The sequence below is a fragment of the Haliotis cracherodii genome, unplaced genomic scaffold (genome assembly GCF_022045235.1).
Source record: "Haliotis cracherodii isolate W230 unplaced genomic scaffold, xgHalCrac1.p SCAF_13, whole genome shotgun sequence".
Taxonomy (NCBI): Eukaryota; Metazoa; Mollusca; class Gastropoda; order Lepetellida; family Haliotidae; genus Haliotis; species Haliotis cracherodii.
In genome coordinates, this window is record NW_027266268.1 from 9,019,736 (window position 1) to 9,043,660 (window position 23,925).

At 44.0% G+C, this 23,925-nt stretch overlaps 1 protein-coding gene across 1 annotated transcript; it reads left to right on the plus strand.

The window, feature by feature from the left end:
* The first annotated feature begins 509 nt into the window (after window positions 1-509).
* LOC139458852 (flagellar attachment zone protein 1-like) lies at window positions 510-23,035 on the plus strand. The gene is made up of 13 exons (XM_071240283.1): window positions 510-589; window positions 3,591-3,656; window positions 6,646-6,741; window positions 7,775-7,954; window positions 10,280-10,426; window positions 12,964-13,122; window positions 15,627-15,688; window positions 16,249-16,402; window positions 18,068-18,111; window positions 18,558-18,756; window positions 21,244-21,287; window positions 21,734-21,932; window positions 22,951-23,035. The coding sequence occupies exons 1-13, from the start codon at window positions 559-561 to the stop codon at window positions 22,974-22,976; spliced, it is 1,407 nt and encodes a 468-aa protein (XP_071096384.1). The 5' UTR covers window positions 510-558; the 3' UTR covers window positions 22,977-23,035.
* The last annotated feature ends 890 nt before the right edge of the window (window positions 23,036-23,925 follow it).

Here is a 23,925-nt window from a genome sequence, read left to right on the forward strand (position 1 = left end):
ATCAGGTGAAACTATTTTTGTTTGTTTGTTTGTTGTTTAACGCCGTACTCAGCAATATTACACCCATGTGACGGCGTGAAAGTATTGGTTCACCTGCAGATAATATTGTTGAGTTATTTATTTACATCATCAATAGAAACGTGCCCTTCATAAAGTTGTGAAACAGTGTGTTTCGTGACATTTCCACTCCATCACGCCTATGAAGTCGAAGACATCACTAATTCATGCCGTCTTATGAGTGCAGTGCCGTTCCTCACGCCGCTTCATGCAGGAAGGACGTTGGAGCATCATCTATATTGATTTGCTGGCCGATGCACCGTGACGTCGAGGTGTTAAGTCAAAGTCATCCACACAGCAACAAGGTCTAGGTTCATACTCAGATCGAAGGGGGTCCCTGTTTCCCCCCAACATCTAACACGCAACTTTTACTGATTAACGGCGTTAATTCCTCCGTTAAATCGCGCAGGTAAATGTTAAGTTGTTAGGATGTACATATGGACAGAGGATTTGGACAGTTAGTTGGCACGGGAGTCTGGTCGGGTTAGGCCGACTGCAGAAATGAATATAAGCAACAGGCGCGGCACTGGCGGTGAGCACATTTCATTTCTTCTGTAGATTGCGTCTGTGTTTGTTTGTTGTTTAACGCCGCACTAAGCAATATTCCAGTTATATGATGGCGGCCTGTTACATAATCAAGTCTGGATCAGACAATCCAGTGATTGAAATCATGCGCATCGATCCACGCAATTGAAATACGATGTCATGTATCAACCAATTCAGCGAGCCTGACCACCGGATCCCGTTACTCGCCGTCCCGTTACGACGAGCCTAGTCGCCTTTTACGGCAAGCATGGGTTGCTGAAGACATATTCTACCCCGGTGAAGATCCGAGTTAGTATTGGACTTCAGCCGATGGCGAGATATGTAGGGGTTACATGACGTCATATCCGGGTATTTGCCACGAACGGATACTCGGTGATGCTGGATGACGCAGGAGAAAGAAGATACTGGCGACACTATTGTTCTGCGAATGACATCACTGTCGTACAACGTATGTGTTGACACAAACATGTTCACTACTCTCTCCTGGTCTTACTATATTCTACGTCTGGGCAAATAACTGATCTGGCCGTCCAGTGTCACATGGAAGACAAGTCAAAGGCTCCGTAGCTCACCTCTCTCAAACTGTAGTGTATAGTAGGGATGCACGATGCTGCCGAGCAATAGATAGTATACACGTGGACATTCTAACTTCACTCTGCTCATTACTGTGTAGTGTGACATTGCGACCACCTCGCTCCTTGAGACGTCATATCCACGTCACCTGTTGTAAGATAATCATTGATATAGTGTATGTAGTATCGTCTGTGACACCATGACATCAGTGTCGAATAACCATTTCTTGTTTGTTTCATTCATCAACCTTGGGTGTATACTTTGCAGTTTATATCTGTACAGACACTAACTGGTCAAAGACGTTTGTTTGTATATGATGTATTATAGCTAAAATGGATAAAATTATCATTAAAACGCCCGCATGTTATCAGAAATGAGCGGGCCACTGTAACTTGATAATGCCCTCATATTACTCGACGGGCCATTATCACGCCCGTTGTTAGGTGACGTCAAAGGATAGGGATACGTAACGTCACGTTCAATAGTGACGTCATCTGGTTTGTTCTATGACGTTTCTGTGGCAGGCTCAATTATGTACATAACTTTTAATTAAGATTTATTAGTTAGTAGTAAGGTTATATAGCCTTGTTACCATTTTAACTGATTAGTTTATTACAATATTTACATGATAAGAAGATATTATTAGTTATAATATTAGTTATGTTTTATACCTTAGTATTTTATACCTTAAACATTCATTCCATAGCTCTGTAACATTAAGTAAGCTTACTCTCAGTCTAACTTCCACTAATTGTCACACTGCATGCTTTTGACTTACAGCACTCTTTGCCCCAGCGCGCCCCGGCCCAGTCTATTGTGTTGTTGATAGGCCAAGCTGGCCACAGCTACAACAATGTTTGTTGTTGTATTTTAGAAGTTCAGTTGCTATTTGTCACCTCAAGGAAAGACTCTGCGAGATTTATTGCTGCTTTCATTTCTATGTGAGGATTTGGATTTGTAGAAGGATTTATTCATATTTAAGGTTAGTTGGTTATTTATTTTATGATGTTGTATATATGGATGTTTTCTAATTATTGCGATTTGAAATAATATATATTGTAGAATGAATTCTTAATTTGATTTATTAGAAACATAATGCATCTTGTATATATTTATAGTGCTTGATGAACTTACAGTTCAGTGAGTAATTATTATCTGTATAAAACAGTATTAAACACAAAACCTAAATATATATATAAACTAAGTAATATAAACCCCTCTGGACAGTAATGGAAAGTAAATGTATGTCTGTATGCTTGATGTATGTTTGAAATGAGTGGCTGTTGTACTATATATTTTATACACTATTTTACCATAGGATATCACTTGTATATAGTAGTCTGCATTTGTATTTCTTTATTATGCAGATTTCTCAGTAGCAACGTTCACCGTGCCATTTATCGTCACGGTATTACCAGTTCAGGTATCACCTATCTGGTATGTAATATTCGTTATCACTCTATATCATATTAATATATTTGGTATCTGTGTATTGATGTATTGTACGGATACGTCTGATGTATTGTGTAATGTAAAGTAAATGCTATTCATTTTAATGGAAGTGATATATATATATATATATATTTTTAGGAATTTAAAGAGTAACTATAACGGATTGTATATATTTATTTCTATGTTACATTTGCTTATGTTTTACTTTTATTGTTTCAGACTGAAATTACGTGCGTACGTTCGCACCTATAATATAATAAACGTCATCAGCCTCACCCCCCAGAGCTGTTTGTGATTATTTGGCCAGTAGGACACCTACTCCACTATCGGCCAACACAAGCACGGTTACATTTCCATATTTGTTAAAGTGGGTCAGTGACATCCGTGTTGATTGCAGTAAATGTTTCAAACCCGATATTGTTGTTTCTTTTTATTTGATAACAAATTCCATCAATTTTAGCTATAATAACGGTAACGCTATTTTTCAGGGCATTATCATTTGCAGAAGCCCTCGGTCTTTTCAACTGCCCTCCTTCGTCGGGCAGTTAATTGAAGACCTCAGGCTTCTGCAAATGATAATGCCCTGAAAAATAGCGTTACCCTTATAATAGTTACATCTGAGCTCATCTAATTGTCAAATGATAACATCACGTAAAGTCATTATGAACTATGGATGAAGTCTTTTACAGCTTTACTCTGCAAAAAAAGAAACTCAAGATGTATGTATTTTGGGTAGCATATAAATGCTATTTTTCAGGGCATTATCATTTGCAGAAGTCCGAGGGCTTCCATTAACTGCCCGACGAAGGTCTTTTCAACTGCCCTCCTTCGTCGGGCAGTTAGTGGAAGACATCGGGCTACTGCAAATGATAATGCCCTGAAAAAAAGCGTTACCCTTACACAAGGTCATGTGACACTTTCTCATCCAATGAGAATACAGATATAATTTGTAAATGTTGCAGATGCACAGGACCCGGATGAAGTCACTGTCACGTGCTTTGGGACGAAAAAGGGCAAGAGAACCGGAAGTAAGCCACATACTGTACTTCCTGCGCTATTGACATGAGTGGATTTACGACATCAGTTATGTCGACAGTACCCCGTCTAAATTCTAAATTCCATAATTACACGAGTTATGACATTATTTTATATTATGTATTTATATCCCGCCGGCATCCAGGTATCTGCTCCTTGTCCAAGTGAACAGTCGCGCGTCTTGTCACAGTGAACATGTGCACCTTGTCCAAGTGAACAGTCGCGCGTCTTGTCACAGTGAACACGTGCACCTTGTCCAAATGAACAGTCACGCGTCTTGTCACAGTGAACATGTGCACCTCGTCGAGGTGAACAGTCGCGCATCTTGTTACAGTGAACATGTGCACCTTGTCCAGGTGAACAGTCGCGCGTCTTGTCACAGTGAACATGTGCACCTTGTCCAAGTGAACAGTCGCGCGTCTTGTTACAGTGAACATGTGCACCTTGTCCAAGTGAACAGTCACATGTCTTGTCACAGTGAACATGTGCACCTAGTCCAAGTGAACAGTCACGAGTCTTGTCACAGTGAACACGTGCACCTTGTCCAAGTAAACAGTCTCGCGTCTTGTTACAGTGAACATGTGCACCTTGTCCAAGTGAACAGTCACGCGTCTTGTCACAATGAACATGTGCACCTCGTCGAGGTGAACAGTCGCGCATCTTGTTACAGTGAACACGTGCACCTTGTCCAGGTGAACAGTCGCGCGTCTTGTCACAATGAACATGTGCACCTTGTCGAGGTGAACAGTCGCGCGTCTTGTCACAGTGAACATGTGCACCTTGTCGAGGTGAACATTCTCGCGTCTTGTCACAGTGAACATGTGCACCATGTCCAAGTGAACAGTCGCGCGTCTTGTCACAGTGGCCATGTGCACCTTGTCCAAGTAAACAGTCTCGCGTCTTGTTACAGTGAACACGTGCACCTTGTCCAAGTAAACAGTCTCGCGTCTTGTTACAGTGAACATGTGCACCTTGTCCAAGTGAACAGTCACGCGTCTTGTCACAATGAACATGTGCACCTCGTCGAGGTGAACAGTCGCGCATCTTGTTACAGTGAACACGTGCACCTTGTCCAGGTGAACAGTCGCGCGTCTTGTCACAGTGGCCATGTTCACCTTGTCCAAGTGAACAGTCACGCGTCTTGTCACAGTGAACATGTGCACCTTGTCCAAGTGAACATTCGCGCGTCTTGTCACAGTGAACACGTGCACCTTGTCGAAGTAAACAGTCTCGCGTCTTGTTACAGTGAACATGTGCACCTTGTCCAAGTGAACAGTCTCGCGTCTTGTCACAGTGAACATGTGCACCTCGTCGAGGTGAACAGTCGTGCATCTTGTTACAGTGAACACGTGCACCTTGTCCAGGTGAACAGTCGCGCGTCTTGTCACAGTGAACATGTGCACCTTGTCGAGGTGAACAGTCGCGCGTCTTGTCACAGTGAACATGTGCACCTTGTCGAGGTGAACATTCTCGCGTCTTGTCACAGTGAACATGTGCACCATGTCCAAGTGAACAGTCGCGCGTCTTGTCACAGTGGCCATGTGCACCTTGTCCAAGTAAACAGTCTCGCGTCTTGTTACAGTGAACACGTGCACCTTGTCCAAGTAAACAGTCTCGCGTCTTGTTACAGTGAACATGTGCACCTTGTCCAAGTGAACAGTCACGCGTCTTGTCACAATGAACATGTGCACCTCGTCGAGGTGAACATTTGCGCGTCTTATCACAGTGAACATGTTCACCTTGTCCAAGTGAACATTCACGCATCTTGTCACAATGAACATGTGCACCTTGTCATTGAAACTTGTCACAGTGAACATTCGCGCGTCTTGTCACAGTGAACATTCGCGCGTCTTTTCACAGTGAACATTCGCGCGTCTTGTCACAGTGAACACTTACGCGTCTTGTTACAGTGAACATGTGCACCTTGTCCAGGTGAACAGTCGTTCGTCTTGTTACAGTGGCCATGTGCACCTTATTCAAGTGAACATTTACGCGTCTTGTTACAGTGAACACGTGCACCTTGTCCAGGTGAACAGTCGCGCGTCTTGTCACAGTGAACATGTGCACCTTGTTTGAGGTGAACAGTCGCGCGTCTTGTCACAGTGAACATGTGCACCTTGTCGAGGTGAACATTCTCGCGTCTTGATACAGTGAACATGTGCACCTTGTCCAAGTGAACAGTCTCGCGTCTTGTCACAGTGGCCATGTGCACCTTGTCCAAGTAAACAGTCACGCGTCTTGTCACAGTGAACACGTGCACCTTGTCCAAGTAAACAGTCGCACGTCTTGTCCCAGTGAACATGTGCACCTTGTCGAGGTGAACAGTCGCGCGTCTTGTTACAGTGAACATGTGCACCTTGTCCAAGTGAACAGTCGCGCGTCTTGTTACAGTGAACATGTGCACCTTGTTCAAGTGAACAGTCACATGTCTTGTCACAGTGAACATGTGCACCTAGTCCAAGTGAATAGTCACGGGTCTTGTCACAGTGAACACGTGCACCTTGTCCAAGTAAACAGTCTCGCGTCTTGTTACAGTGAACATGTGCACCTTGTCCAAGTGAACAGTCACGCGTCTTGTCACAATGAACATGTGCACCTCGTCGAGGTGAACATTCGCGCGTCTTATCACAGTGAACATGTTCACCTTGTCCAAGTGAACATTCACGCGTCTTGTCACAATGAACATGTGCACCTTGTCATTGAAACTTGTCAGTGAACATTCGCGCGTCTTGTCACAGTGAACATTCGCGCGTCTTTTCACAGTGAACATTCGCGCGTCTTGTCACAGTGAACACTTACGCGTCTTGTTACAGTGAACATGTGCACCTTGTCCAGGTGAACAGTCGTTCGTCTTGTTACAGTGGCCATGTGCACCTTATTCAAGTGAACATTTACGCGTCTTGTCACAGTGAACATGCGCACCTTGTCCAAGTAAACAGCCGCGCATCTTGTCACGTGTATTTGACCATTGATTGATTACAGTTGCCTGCAACAGCATTCTGGGGGAGACGGAGGGACTCATCAGGCATCTCAGACAGGAAGTCACACAGCTCAGAGATGCCCAGTCGGGGAAACCTGGTAGGTACTATTTGCCTAGATCTTAGTAAATTGGTTGCAGGTGTAGACCATTCTTTTCTCAGTACTGACGCGCGCCTAGCTACGCATGCGCATCTGGTTTGAACAGAAGGGATCCAGACCCGTGTGCGCTGCGCTACATGTGTGTCACGGTTATAAGTTGATTAAAAGTTAATTAATGATTTTTAATTTAAGCCACACAAGTAAGATACAACCCTTGTTTTGTTTCACCAGCCTGCAAACTCCTTTTATGCAGAGAGGTTTCAAATGTTAAGTTTAAACCTGTCAAATCTGAATGTTACAGGTAGTAAGTTGACGCAAGGAACTATATTGTGTAAAGATGTTTCTTGATTTGAAACCTCTGATTGATCAATCAGAATTTCGCATTTTCAAAATTATTTTGTCCCTAAATACGATTATCTCCCCACAAAGAGTTCCTAGTAGTTACACGAGTGAGTGGGCTAACTTTGAACAGAAGTCCAGATATATAAAAGCATGTCAGCTAAATGTTGGAGGAAATCCCAAAGTGACGCTGGCATCAGACGTTTACCACTTTGATAAAACCCACGAGCACGGGTATGTGCTGTCAAACCAAGAAACATAATCAGGTTGAACTGGGATTCGAACACTCCATTATAGGTGTCTGGCCTGACTAAGGGACGCCACTCTTCACAGCGTACTGCCGCCCAAGTCGAGGTGACACGGGGTGCTGGTATACTGATGTTAACAATCCAGATTTGGCTGGCCAGCCTTGAAATAACTAGAAGGATTTTCAAAGCATCTTTTAAACCGTACGTGTCAGAGTTGTCTCAAATTACATTAAACAAGAAAACAAACCATATTCAAAAAAAGAAAAAAAGAAAAAACGTTTTAAAGTTTTAAAATGTAGACTTTGTTTTCATAGGTTTTATGCTTTCGGAACACATAAGGGAAAAGGGCAAACATTTATCTCTGAATTTATGTTATAAAAATATATTGAAAACAGACTGCTTCCAGTCTATGTGTGTGTGTGACGTGTTTCAACTTCACCCTACAGACGACGCGCGCCACCTGGAGGCAACAGTTGAGCGACTCCTGGGGGAGAAGGAGATGTTGATGGAAGAGCGAGGGGGGCTGAAGGAAGAGCTGATGGGTCTGAAGGTGGAGAAAACAAATCTGGAACAACGGGTTCAGAAAGTGACCGCAGAAAATGAAGAGCTGGTTTCTGAACTGCAAGGTAAGTATGAACTCAGATTGGAACTTCCCAATGACTTATATGTGTAACTTCGTTTCATACGCTCTTCACCATCCTCTGTTTCCGCACGGCCCACATTTCGGTAAACCCACTCTAACCGGAAGGATCCATCCCCGTGTTCTAACAATATCCTATTACCCGCCTTGCTTTTCTTTCCCAAAAATAAACAGACCAATCAAACGTCGGGATGAGGAAAAAGGAAAATGGTAAGGGACCTAAAGGGAGGAAATAGCCAAGAAACCAAAGCCGCCGCCAATTTCAAAGAACATGAAGACATCCTTTCAATCAATAAGTTTTAGGGCTTTCTTTTGCGTGTCAGTCAGTTTTACAATGTCGAAATTTAGCCAACTCTATAGTAATCAATGAGGCTGGCCGTCATGTTGTTGATGCCGAAAACCGAACATTTGTAACACGCATTCTGGCTGGTCCGTTAGCCCGAGTAGCGTAGCCAATCAAAATGGCTAATGAAAATCAAAGGCAGGTGATTAAGATCCCGTGAACCATGAGAATGGATCCATGGGTAGGTTTACCAAAATGTGAGCCCTGGATATATAGAGGTGTTCTTCACAGGCTGCGTGCACCATCCCGACGCGGCTCTTCAACGTCCAACCTCGGCCAGCACCTCCAGGTCCCACTTGCACAAAGCGATCTTAGCGCTACAACTATTGTTAGCCTATGTTAAAGTATGGGAGTTACGATCATCTTAGCGCTACAACTATTGTTAGCCTATGTTAAAGTATGGGAGTTACGATCACCTTAGCGCTACAACTATTGTTAGCCTATGTTAAAGTATGGGAGTTACGATCACCTTAGCGCTACAGCTATTGTTAGCCTATGTTAAAGTATGGGAGTTACGATCACCTTAGCGCTACAACTATTGTTAGCCTATGTTAAAGTATGGGAGTTACGATCACCTTAGCGCTACAGCTATTGTTAGCCTATGTTAAAGTGTGGGAGTTACGATCATCTTAGCGCTACAACTATTGTTAGCCTATGTTAAAGTATGGGAGTTACGATCACCTTAGTATCACATGTGGTATACTGTATATATCTCTTGAAATACTGTATACATGCAGTATACAGTATTTCAAGAGATATATACAGTATATCACATGTGATATTAGCGCTACAACTATTGTTAGCCTATGTTAAAGTATGGGAGTTACGATCATCTTAGCGCTACAACTATTGTTAGCCTATGTTAAAGTATGGGAGTTACGATCATCTTAGCGCTAAGATCGCTTTGTGCAAATGGGCCCAGGTTGTTTTGTTTTTTGTTTTTTTCGTTTGTTGTTTAATACGCCGCACTCAACAATATTCCAGCTATCCTTAATGAAACTTGTTTCGTGCGTGTGATTATCACAACACAACCAGGCGGCATTCGTGAACCTACTATGACAGTTCAAAATTGTTTCCGTTTGCTTTCGTCTTCAAATCAAAGTAAACTGCCGGCCCCCAAAAAGTACACACTTGAAAATTTGATCAGATAAAACAAATTATCAAAACGTTACTACGGTGAACACAGTCGCCGGTATCATGCAAACTTCAGGTCAAAAACACAACTATGATACCCGTATCAAATGCATCACCTTTGAAAAACCATTCCATGTTTGTTTCATCCTCAGCCACCACCAAACATGGGTGTATGCGTTCTTTTGCCCAGCAATTCATATGTACGTTATTTCTGGTAAGCACAGAATAGCCTGTCCGGGGGACAAGACGAATAGCGAATCGTGCCCCTCTCATGGCCATTTTTGCGACCGGGTTCCGTCTTAGCGTAAACGGGCATACCTAAAACAATTGTCAACTCGTTGCGTAATGCTTGCAATTTAAAGCACATCTGGACATGCGAAATTATACAGTATGATTTGAACACATTTAACTGTGTCTTGGGTATACTTTCAAAAGCAAGACATATGTAAAATCAAAAATTATTTCTGAGGGATTCTTTGACGAAGAACTTAAGCGCATTCTGATTGGATTGTCGTATTTTCGCACATTTTTTCGTGTTTTTTCAGAGAAATAAACTAAACTGAACTGAAACTGATAGGGGGACGAGTCTTCTTGCAGGTTAAGGAAAGGGGCGAGTGGTGACGAATGCCTGTCCGGGGTGTAATGTAGTTAGCGAAACAAGCCGAGCGGACTCGAGTGCAGACCAAGCGTAGCACACAGCAACATGGTGCAACATGGATGACCTCCGCGTCGTCCACTCAACCGGCATCACATCACTCGTTGCTATCCACCACTTTGTATTTCGTATTGTTTCAATTGCACTGGTGGTTTTATTTTTGTACCATATACCCCCAGATCGATCACGTGAGCTGAACCTGAGCATGGCGTCTGCCGCGGAGGAACAGCACGATACTTCGCGGACGACGGAGACGTTAAAACAACTTTGTGATGCCAACAAGAGGTTGTTGTTGGAAGCAAATCAGAAACTGCTTCACCGAACCAGTAAGTTGCATGTATGACCTTGACCTTTGCAGCCTCGATTATCCAGATTAATCTCTCCTATCACTTTATCATTATCTCTTGAATATGATTTGTTTGTTTGTTTGTTTGTTGTTAAACGCCGCACTCAGCACTATTCCAGCTATATGACGGCGGTCTGTAAATAATGGAGTCTGGACCAGACAATCCAGCGATTGACATCATGAGCGATCGAACCACGTACTTGGGATAGGATGACATGCATCAACCAAGTCAGTGAGCCTGACCACCCGATCCCGTTAGTCCTCTTACGACAAGCATAGTCGCCTTTTACGGCAAGCATGGGTTGCTGAAGACCTATTCTACCCCGATCTTCACGGGTCTTTTGAATATGAGAGTAATTTCATCGGAGGACTATTTTAGCATCGTGTTATTCAAATCGGGATCAATACGATTCCTGTGTAGCGAATGCGTCCAAGGTTTTATCTTGTTAGAATGTACATATATGTTATTAGCTGGATAATCCAGGATCTTTGTCGTACGTACATATGTGTCTTCAACTGTGTTGCTCTTGTTCTTGGGTGGGACAAGGTGTTGTATGGTTGCTGACGAGTTCCGATTGTTGTGTGTTCGACAATACCAGATTCGCTCTGATTATGATCCTTTAATTATGTGACAATCCATCGGCTCTTGCTTGTCCCCGATCCATCGACTCTTGCATGACCCGACCCTCCACCCCTGCTTGTCCCCCATCCATCGACTCTTGCTTGTCCCCGATCCATCGACTCTTGCTTGACCCGACCCTCCACTCTTGCTTGTCCCCGATCCATCGACTCTTGCTTGTCCCCGATCTATCGACTCTTGCTTGACCCGACCCTCCACCCCTGCTTGTCCCCGATCCATCGACTCTTGCTTGACCCGACCCTCCACTCCTGCTTGTCCCCGATCCATCGACTCTTGCTTGTCCCCGATCCATCGACTCTTGCTTGACCCGACCCCCCACCCCTGCTTGTCCCCGATCCATCGACTCTTGCTTGTCCCCGATCCATCGACTCTTGCTTGACCCGACCCTCCACTCTTGCTTGTCCCCGATCCATCGACTCTTGCTTGTCACCGATCCATCGACTCTTGCTTGACCCGACCCTCCACTCTTGCTTGTCCCCGATCCATCGACTCTTGCTTGTCCCCGATCTATCGACTCTTGCTTGACCCGACCCTCCACCCCTGCTTGTCCCCGATCCATCGACTCTTGCTTGTCCCCGATCCATCGACTCTTGCTTGACCCGACCCTCCACTCTTGCTTGTCCCCGATCCATCGACTCTTGCTTGTCACCGATCCATCGACTCTTGCTTGACCCGACCCTCCGACTCTTGCTTGTCCCCGATCCATCGACTCTTGCTTGACCCGACCCTCCACTCTTGCTTGTCCCCGATCCATCGACTCTTGCTTGTCACCGATCCATCGACTCTTGCTTGACCCGACCCTCCGACTCTTGCTTGTCCCCGATCCATCGACTCTTGCTTGACCCGACCCTCCACTCTTGCTTGACCCGACCCTCCACTCTTGCTTGTCCCCGATCCATCGACTCTTGCTTGACCCGACCCTCCACTCCTGCTTGACCCGACCCTCCACTCTTGCTTGTCCCCGATCCATCGACTCTTGCTTGACCTGACCCCCCCGACTCTTGCTTCACCCGACCCTCCACCCCTGCTTGTCCCCGATCCATCGACTCTTGCTTGACCCGACCCGCCGACTCTTGCTTCACCCGACCCTTCACTCTTGCTTCACCCCGATCCATCGACTCTTGCTTGACCCGACCCGCCGACTCTTGCTTCACCCGACCCTTCACTCTTGCTTCACCCGACCCTCCGACTCTTGCTTGACCCAATCCATCGACTCTTGCTTCACCCGACCCTTCACTCTTGCTTGACCCGACCCTCCACTGTTGCTTGACCCAATCCATCGACTCTTGCTTCACCCGATCCATCGACTCTTGCTTGACCCGACCCGCCGACTCTTGCTTCACCCGACCCTTCACTCTTGCTTCACCCGAGCCTCCGACTCTTGCTTGACCCAATCCATCGACTCTTGCTTCACCCGACCCTTCACTCTTGCTTGACCCGACCCTCCACTGTTGCTTGACCCAATCCATCGACTCTTGCTTCACCCGACCCTTCGACTCTTGCTTGACCCGACCCTCCATTCCTGCTTGTTCCCGATCCATCGACTCTTGCTTGACCCGACCCTCCACTCATGCTTTTCCCGATCCGCTCTCGCATGCTTGTCATACGTCTGTTACAGCTACTACGAAGGAGTTTCCACTCGCAGACTGCATTAACAACAACAGTGTAAAAAAGCGACACTCCTCAAAATGTTGCGTTATCTCGAAATCAATGCATGTTATCTTTGACAATAATTATTTGTTCACCCGTGTGCCGTTGATGCTCAGATAGCGAACCAAAATAGAGACCTACTGAAACAATTTTGCCGTCGAATACCCAATTACGGTTCATACAAGTCACGTGTCTCGTGTATACATAGACTTGTGTACCCCTGACAGGTGACCTGAAAGAGCTGCAGACGCTGTACAATGCCAGCAAAGCGGAAGTGGAGCGACTGTCGGCAGAACTGTCCAACATGGACGCGTGGAAGGTCGTGACCGCGGCTGAACTGGATGTCAAGGTCACCGACATGAACAAGAAATACTCGGCTTTAAAACGTGAGACTGCATTCGTCACTATAGCTAAGCCAGACAACTGGTCATTGATACTTGAAGCAACTGAATTAGCAAACCTGACATATAACATGTACTCCGAATATTAAAATGAAGTGTGCGCTGTAATCTGATCATCTTCCCGAGGCAAGTGAGTTAACTGACTATAAAAGTCCAGTTTCCACCCTTACCGAATTGGCTGGTATTATGGAGTTACATTTTGCCTGGACTAACGAGTCTATGCATAGTCCAATCAAAATCGCGCAACGAAATCGAAACCCGGTTTGTAAACGGTCATGCAGATTTCGGTCGATTGCAGGATTTGCAAAGCATTTGCACCGCCAACTCCTTGTCAACAGATATTTTCTAAATCTTTTCATGTTTTTAATCAAAGTGCTCATGTGATTTCATGCACTTCGCGACGTAACCCTGGATTTATCACAATATAGATCTTGATTATCGATCGGATCGTCATGACTGGGCGCCGCCATTTTGTTTGAAGCAAATGCAAGTGATACGAGAGGTGGAATCTGATTGCTCAACAAGAGAGGCAAGCTCCTTCCCAGCGCGTGACACCTTCGTTACACTCTCGGTAACATCGCTGCCACCAGTGTGGGCGCGGCCATTACAAGAATCTTGAAATTTGCCCTCTAACCCCATATGTAGTAACGTTTATACTTTTGTTTATGTCTTTGGGAATGCCATCATATTTCAATTTGAAAAGGTTTACGACTGACCATGTTTTCCAGATGAATTTACTTTGTTGTTTTGATAATCAGATTGGTTCGAGATTGCAGACTAACGGAAAATCAACCAACTTCTCCCTTACATTCTTACTACATCAATAATACGATAGTTTTAATGAAACAGAAATTCAAATTGACAAACGAAGAAAGGAATTTTAGCAGCGATAAGTGTATTCGGCGTCACTTGTTTGTAAACATAACCGTCATTCGGTTGCGAGTTCAACTCCAAGCATGGTTATGGCCACCTATTCACAGTGGGGAGTTTTGACTGGTGGCAGCGATAGTATAGAGAGCTCCGGGAACGTACTATCGCTGTGAGGAGCTTGCAAGAGAGGCATAGAAGGGACATAACTCGTAAAAGCCACTGGTGGCGCTACAATCGAGCCCAGGAATTCCAGCCTAGTTCGGCAAGGGTGGAAACTGGACTTTTAAAGTCAGTTAACTCTCTTGCCTCTGGAAGGTGTAATCTGATTGGTTTAAAATGTAAAATGAGATCGGATGCTGCACTTTGCACTGGCTCGCTGACTTGGTTGATGCATGTCATCGAATCCCAATTGCGTGGATGGATGCTCATGATGTCAGTCACTGGATTGTATGGTCAAGACTCGATTATTTACAGACCGCCGTCATATAGCTGGAATATTGCTGAGTGCGGCTTTAAACAACAAACAAACCAACCAACCTGAAATTACTGTTATACTCCTTTTATTACTCCAAAGCTTCAATTAGGGTTGGCATCTATGTTTTATAAAATGGATGAAAAGAAAACCCGGCAATATTAACAATTAAAACTTTTAAATGAAATTCTAATGATCAATAAGGCCAGCAAATCTAAAAACAAATATTGTTTATCTTATTATTAACGTCTGTTGTTGTTGTCCCTTGAGGGATGCCATCTGATACACGTGGAACTACCGCAGTACAGAGTTCAATGCAAAATGTCATTTTTCGCTTAAAAATTTGCCAATCCTCCCCTCCAGCAAACGTCTTTGTTTGGGCATCGAATTTAAGAACTCTTGAGTCATATCAGTGTACGCAAACGGTACGCAAAAGTAAATTTATTTTTTACATAGTAAGTATGACCATTGGCTTTCATAAATTTACGGCTAAATTAAATTACTGATTTGTCTCTATGACAAAAATAATTTTCAAATTGAAATATTGGCATCCGCGTACCAGATAAAGACATTCATGGCATCCAGCGTACTGCGGCATCCGGAAAACCGCTCAGCAGGGCTCGGCGTACCAAAATGGAGTTTGCAGTCTTTCATAGCGCAGACAGTATGTTGTCAGCACGACTGTTTCAGCAATAACGGTTTATCCCCATACTGTACTGTCAGTCACATTTTTCAAGTTAAACTGCGGCTTGGTATCTCAGTAGGCTAAGGCTAGGATTATAATTCGGCACCAGTCCAGGGCCCACTTGCACAAAGCGATCTTAGCGCTATGATGATCGTAACTCCCATACTTTAACATAGGTTTACAATAATTATAGTGCTAAGATTGCTTTGTGCAAGTGGGCCTTGACTAGTGCAAGCAGCCACACACACACGCACACGCACACGCACACGCACACTTGCATGCACGGCGCTTTATAAGTGCAATAATATTGGACGCGTAGTTAAACTCCTTTTCACCTCACCTCACGTGACCAAATCATGATTTTCCACTGGACAAGAATCACGTGAATAGTCAATGTTGGTGTGGACACGTTATGTGTTTCCTGCTCCGTTGAATGTTGACCGTGTGGCTCTGTCTGTGCAGGCGTGTGCCGGGGCAAGGATATGATGATCAACCAACTCAGAGAAGAGAAGTCCAAGGCACTGGTAAAGCCATAAGAATATTTGTGTCTCTTATCCCTTGAAATAATATAGTGGATAGATACATCGGATTAATATTTATATTTTTAAATTGACTTTCCAATAACTCCAATCCATGTTCAGACAGATATAGATTTATTTTGTATATCTGGCGAAAAGGCCAATAGTACATCATTGAATGACATTGTGCACAGTTTCAATGGAACCTTGACATTTACGGTTGTATTACAAGAAAACGGAAACATAAAGTTGGGGGTATTCTACAGAACCGCTTTCTCATTTTCAAAATCACAAACAACATTGGTGGTCGTCAGGACGGGTGACATAAAAAGTAGTAATATTTTGAATGGGGAATAAAAGGGTCGATCTGTTTTGTTTTGTCAAAGCTATCCATAACTTTCAATCCATACTTTATACAATTTTTATATAATCGGTGTCAACCCGTCGATATATTACAATAATGAATCACGTCATAGCTTTGAACGTTGAACGACTTGGATAGACGTTCAATCTACATCCAGATCCAATATGGCCTGTATTACAACCATGTTGAAACTGTATTTCAGATGCAGTTATGGCAGACGGCATATGGCCACAAAGCTATATATTTCTCATGCACGCCTACTCATGCCGACAGACAGATCCCTATGGCAAAGGTAGAGCCATATCAAAATGAGGTCATCACCTTCTGCAATGCAACGTCACCGGTCAAATGTCAAGGTCAGTGAGAGCAATGCTTTAAATTTCAAACACAGATTAGAGTTTTATCCGGCACAATTCGTGGTGAATCGTTTGGGACACATGTCGCCAAGTAGTGTTTGGCGAAGCAATTCCCTGTGCAGAGGTGCATCCCATGATGGGGCGGTTGGGTAGCCTAGTGGTTAAAGCGTTCGCTCGTCACGCCGAAGACCCGGGTTCGATTCCCGACATGGGTACAATGTGTGAGGCCCATTTCTGGTGTCCCCCGCCGTGATATTGCTGGAATATTGCTAAAAGCGGCGTAAAACCATACTCACTCACTCACTCACTCATGCATCCCATGATCTCAGGATCGGGGATGTTAATCCCAGAATCGCCCCAAAGTGGTCACTGGTTTGTCAGCACCATGCCGCTGTTCGTGGGTTGCAACAAAGTGGCGTGAAACCCTACTCACAGTCAGTGTTATATCACTTCGGGTTTGACCCCGTTTCAACTAAATATAGCCGTCCAATGGAATTCCTCTACCAGAAAAAGCACTGAGTAATGCCGTTCAAACAATTCAAAGTACTCAGCTGCTGAGCTACAGATAAGAGAGATTGTGACGTCACTTCCGATACTATGGAAATATACAGTAAATACACTGAAAAATCAACGATGCCATACTCAGGGCAACTTGTCAGGTTGCGTAGGGAGATCCAAGTCCACGCCTTGTATCAAGTCTACTGAAAATGTCAACTTGGCAGATAAAGAGATGTGATATACAGTTTATCACACATATGACCCCAACGGATATCCGTTGGCTTTATCCTGCCGAGACACCTGCCCATTATATGACAAAACGAGATTATTACACTCGTACGGGTTTCATGCTCATTTAACGAAACGAATGTAAGAATTCTTGTATTTCCCGAGCGAGAACGAATTTATACACGAGTTTGAAGTGATAATTGTACGTGGAGGTATAATTGCACTTGTCCACATGCACTTCTTATGAACTCGGTTATTTCTAATCCTATGAGGGGACACAAGTGTCCCAGTCGTCTAAGGCGCCGCTATTCGCTGTGCAGAGTTGCGTCCCTTGGACACACCAGAAACCTATGGTTGTGGGTTCGAATCCCGGTTCACCCCGATTATGTTTGTCAGCACCATACCCGTGCTCGTGTTTTTCACCGAAGTGGTAAACGCCTTGGACCTGCATCACTTCAGGCTTTCCTCCCACATTAAGCTGACACGCCGTGATATAACTGGAATACTGTTAAAACCCACCTCACTCACTCTAATCCTATGAGTAATAAATACAATGAAAGTGACAAAAGACATTTCAATAATCAAAAGAAATCTCTTCTTATGGCAAATCCCATCGTAATGTTCCGAGTATGTCATATGCATGTGTTAATGATACCAGGTGTTCGCGAAAAGGTGAGCGCACAACAAGGAAATGAAAAATCTTCTATTTAGTTTATATTTTCATGATCAAACCATAGTGGCATTGAGGTGCACTGAAGCTCCGGCATTGGTGATATTTACTTGAGTGAAAAATCGGTTATCTTATTTACAGTGTTTAATCCCTAGTGACATAATAAATGTTTATTTGTGTGCAGCTACGAATTTTTGTGGTTGTATCCGGTACTATTTTTCAAGCGTAGAATGCAATATCAAGATCTATATATGGTTCTATATTTCCAGACATCGGGGATCAGTTGAATCAGACCGACTTCATCAAAAACAAGGTACTTTCATGTTACTAACCAGACAACCACTGGACGTTTTGGTCAGATCCTTCTCTTAAAGTCGACTTTACGTGTCTGTTGTAATGTTCGGACCAGCTGTTACAGCAGTAGTCATTTTCTGAAGGAATTAGAACATCACACATGTACACGTGGGCCTTGATTGAGCACCACCTGATTCAATTCCGAAAAATAATGACAAACCCTGTTCCCAAATGAACACTTTTCGGCTCACCTTGGCCGCCATCTTGTTTTTGGTGACCTTGTCTTTGGGAGACATAACAATGGCGATTGAGAATCCAATAATGGTGGACAAGGTGTGTCCACATGTAAACGTCATTCAAAGATTCCGCCCTGTGCGGTTAAGCTCGACTGTTGGCTACTGGCCTCTTCGTGTTTCCCTACGTTCATCCATGCATGTCATGTGAAGATTTTGTTTTGTTTATAAGACGATGTCAATGGAATTGGAGCTCTATCGGACAAGAAAAATGGCCGAAATATTTGGAGACAAGTTCAACCCCCTGCAACCAGACCGGGCCTCAGTCGAGACAAGGAGCACGTGCAGCGGATCTGGAGGTGACGTCAGCGCAAGCATCAGCGAGTTAGGCGATGTAGTTCTTGACGACATACCAGAGGAGACACTGAACCGTAAGGAAACACTAAATGTTACCCATAATGGTGGAATGAACGGGTGTAATGACATTCCTTCCAGCTACTACTCACGGAAGGTGAAGGTGAAATGGGGTTTAACGTCGCGTCCAAAATTACTGCACTTATATAGCGACGAGCATGCACATGTGTTATATAGCGCTATCCCACTGAGATCCCAGTTTAACATGAATACCCCACACAGACGCAGTATGCTGACTCCGAACCGACCAGTCCTTGTTTTAGCCCTTTAATGCCGAGCGCCAGACAGGGTAACAACAAGTACCATCCTTTAACGTCTTTAAGTATGAAACGGCCGTCGGCTCGCCGGGCGGACGCTCTACCACTAAACCACGTAGGCTTGAGACAAACACCATTCATTCACTCTGGACAGATAATCCGTTGTTCCTCGTAGCTCGTCTCCTAGTACCTCCTGCACGGTGTCTCATGTAAACAGAGGCTCTGTAGGTCACCTGGCGCAAAGCGACATGGCTGATTGTATGTCATCCTTCCTCGATGGCGTGCTTCCAAACACTGCCTGGCTGAAGCAGCCGTAATATATCTGACAGTCAGTGGCACAAAACAACATTCATTCAATCAGCCAACAAAGAGGAAAGTTCCAGTAAAGTCTTTTAAATGACGGGACACAAGGATCTGACGGTTGTAGAATTACATTCCGAGCCTAGGCAAACCCGAAACTGGCATAGTTATTATTAGGACAAGATTAATGCATCTGTACTAAAGTGTGCAGCTTACTTCTGGTGCCGTGAAATGGCAGGAATATTGCTAAAATCTGCGCACTGCTCTACTCACTCACTCACCCACTCACTCACTCAAACACCCGCTCACTCACTCACTATAATTTTTAACATTCTTTAACCACCAGATTTGACATCTTCGATGTTTCCATAGTCTCAAAATGACTACCTGTCCTGCGTGTTTCAGTGACGTATCCTCAGTCGTTCTTCTGACGTCAACGTCGTCACCATCTTGATTGTCAACATCATAAGTAACAAAACGTCCCTACCAAAACGTCTCTTGTTGTGCGTAACGGGTATGGAGTTCTCTGGTTCAGTTCCGAGGTGTAAATATGTAAGGTCACAGCTGAGAGACACTCAAAGATCAGCTTATCTCCTCAAATTCAGAATGAGTGCGTCAGTTTGGTTAAACGCGGCTTTGAACAGTATTCCAGTTTTGTCATGGCGTGCATTGCAGTTTATCGTTGGTTGCAGACCCAAGTAACACAGGTCGTAGACGACCACTTTGGGACGAGGGATCATTATGGGGTCGAATCAGGTCGTTTCTCTTTTTGGCAAACATGCTGAAATAAGCTGCAGAGTGATGATGGAAGTATTTCAGTGCGATAATTGTTTTTGCATACTAATTAAGATATCCCCCTGCAACGGCGACAGTGAGGAGTATGATATTCATACTCAACAGATAACGATTTATGGGGATAAATTCGGTTTGTGCGGCTGTCAAATCGGCTGTTTCAATCAGAAGGGTCTATTGTGATTTGACAACCTCTGATTGACCAATCAGAATTGAGTAATTTCCAAATTCATGGTAGAATATAAATCCACACTTGTATAAAACGAAAACTGACACCAGAACATCGCAGCATTTCAAAATCACAAACAACATTGGTGGTCGTCAAGACGGGGCACACAAAACAAAAAACGAAAAATTTTGAATGTAGAATAATAGGGTCGGATAGTTTTGTTTTGTCAATACAATACAATCCATTCCATTCAACAATCATTAACATTACGTCGTAGTTCTTGTCACCTCGGGGGCACGGGTGGACCAGTCGTCTAAGGCGCCGCGATTCGCTGTGCAGAGTTGCGTCCCTTGGACACGCCAGAAACCTATGACTGTGGGTTCGAATCCCGGTTCACCCCGATTATGTTTCTAGGTTTGTCAGCACCATACCCGTGCTCGTGGGTTTCACCGAAGTGGTAAACGCCTTAGACCTGCATCACTTCGGGCTTTCCTCCCACATTAAGCTGACACGCCGTGATTTAACTAGAATACTGTTAAAAATGGCGTAAAACCCAACTCACTCACTCTAATCCTATGAGTAATAAATACATGTTGTTTGACAATGAAAGTGACAAAAACATTTCAATAATCAAAAGAAATCTATTCTTAAAGCAAATCCCATCGTAATGTTCCGAGTATGTCTTAATGATACCAGGTGTTCGCGAAAAGGTGAGCGCACCACAAGGAAATGAAAAATCTTCTATTTAGTTTATATTTTCATGATCTTACTCTGAAAACCATAGTGGCATTGAGGTGCACTGAAGTCCCGGCATAAATTGATATTCACTTGAGTGAAAAATCGGTTTCATATTTACAGTGTTTAATCACTAGTGAAATAATAAATGTTTATTTGTGTGCAGCTACGAATTTTTGTGGTTGTATCCGGTACTATTTTTCAAGCGTAGAATGCAATATCAAGATCTATATATGGTTCTATATTTCCAGACATCGGGGATCAGTTGAATCAGACCGACTTCATCAAAAACAAGGTACTTTCATGTTACTAACCAGACAACCACTGGACGTTTTGGTCAGATCCTTCTCTTAAAGTCGACTTTACGTGTCTGTTGTAATGTTCGGACCAGCTGTTACAGCAGTAGTCATTTTCTGAAGGAATTAGAACATCACACATGTACACGTGGGCCTTGATTGAGCACCACCTGATTCAATTCCGAAAAATAATGACAAACCCTGTTCCCAAATGAACACTTTTCGGCTCACCTTGGCCGCCATCTTGTTTTTGGTGACCTTGTCTTTGGGAGACATAACAATGGCGATTGAGAATCCAATAATGGTGGACAAGGTGTGTCCACGTGTAAACGTCATTCAAAGATTCCGCCCTGTGCGGTTAAGCTCGACTGATCGCAACTGGCCTCTTCGTGTTTCCTAACCTTCATTCATGCATGTCATGTGAAGATTTTGTTTTGTTTATAAGACGATGTCAATGGAATTGGAGCTCTATCGGACAAGAAAAATGGCCGAAATATTTGGAGACAAGTTCAATCCCCTGCAACCAGACTGGGCCTCAGTCGAGACAAGGAGCACGTGCAGCGGATCTGGATGTGACGTCAGCGCAAATATCAGCGAGTTCAGCGATGTAGTTCTTGACGACATACCAGAGGAGACACTGAACCGTAAGGAAATACTAAATATCACCCATAATGGTGGAATGAACGTGTGAAATGACATTCCTTCCAGCTACTACTCACGGAAGGTGAAGGTGAAATGGGGTTTAACGGCGCGTCCAAAATTACTGCACTTATATAGCGACGAGCATGCACATGTGTTATATAGCGCTATCCCACTGAGATCCCATTCCGCAGTTTAACATGAATACCCCACACAGACGCAGTATGCTGACTCCGAACCGACCAGTCCTTGTTTTAGCCCCTTAATGCCGAGCGCCAGACAGGGTAACAACAAGTACCATCTTTTAACGTCTTTTGGTATGACGCGGCCGGGGATCGAACCCCGGACCTTCCGCTCTCCGGGCGGACAGTCTACCACTAGACCACGGAGGCGGACCACTCACGGAAGGCTTGGGACAAACACCATTCATTCACTCTAGACAGATAATCCGTTGTTCCTCGTAGCTCGTCTCTGGGTACCTCCTGCACGGTGTCTCATGTAAACAGAGGCTCTGTAGGTCACCTGGCGCAAAGCGACATGGTTGACTGTATGTCATCCTTCCTCGATGGCGTGCTTCCAAACACTGCCTGGCTGAAACAGCCGTAATATATCTGACAGTCAGTGGCACAAAACAACATTCATTCAATCAGCCAACAAAGAGGAAAGTTCCAGTAAAGTCTTTTATATGACGGGACACAAGGATTTGACGGTTGTAGAATTACATTCCGAGCCTAGGCAAACCCGAAACTGGCATAGTTATTATTAGGACAAGATTAATGCATCTGTACTAAAGTGTGCAGCTCACTTCTTGTGCCGTGAAATGGCAGGAATATTGCTAAAATCTGGCAACTGCTCTACTCACTCACTCACTAACTCACTCACTCAACCACTCAACCACCCACCCACTCACTCACTCATTCACTCACTCATTCACTATGATTTTTAACATTTCTTTAACCACCAGAATTGACATCTTGGATGTTTTCATAGTCTCAAAATGACTACCTCTCCTGCGTGTTTCAGTGACGTATCCTCAGTCGTTCTTCTGACGTCAACGTCGTCACCATCTTGTTTGTCAACATCAACATCATAAGTAATAAAACGTCCCTACCAAATCGTCTCTTGTTGTGCGTAACGGTTATGATGTTCTCTGGTTCAGTTCCGAGGTGTAAATATGTAAGGTCACAGCTGAGAGACACTCAAAGATCAGCTTATCTCCTCAAATTAAGAATGAGTGCGTCAGTTTGGTTAAACGCAGCTTTGAACAGTATTCCAGTTTTGTCATGGCGTGCATTGCAGCTTATCATTGGCTGCAGACCCAAGCAACACAGGTCATAGACGACCACTTTGGGACGAGGGATCATAATGGGGTCGAATCAGGGATTCGAACTCATGACCAACCGATTCTTGCAAGGCTTCCATTTCACTGCCGAGGAGTCAAAATGGCGGCACTTCCGGTTCCGGTGCAAACTTTTGACTTTCCGACGCAGTGATGACTTAGCATTACATCACTACCAAAGACTAATTTGCATATCACGTGGCAGGTCCTTTCTCTTTTTGGCAAACATACTGAAATAAGCTGCAGAGTGATGATGGAAGTATTTCAGTGCGATAATTGTTTTGCATACTAATTAAGATATCCTCCTGCAACGGCGACAATGAGGAGTATGATATTTATACTCAACAAATAACCTATTTATGGGTTATGCGGGTTATGCGGCTGTCAATTACGGGGTACACAAAAACGAAACATTTTGAATGGAGAATAATAGGGTCGGAAAGTTTTGTTTTGTCAATACAATACAATCCATTCCATTCAACAATCATTAAAATTAGGTCGTAGTTCTTGTCACCTCTTTACATAGACCCGTGAAGACCCGGGGTAGAATAGGTCTTCAGCAACCCACTTCAGAATTAGCAAGTAAAGTCAACACAGAACCTTTGCAGATTTTAATACTTTAGAGCATACGTAATCACACATGCTTGACCAAAATTAAA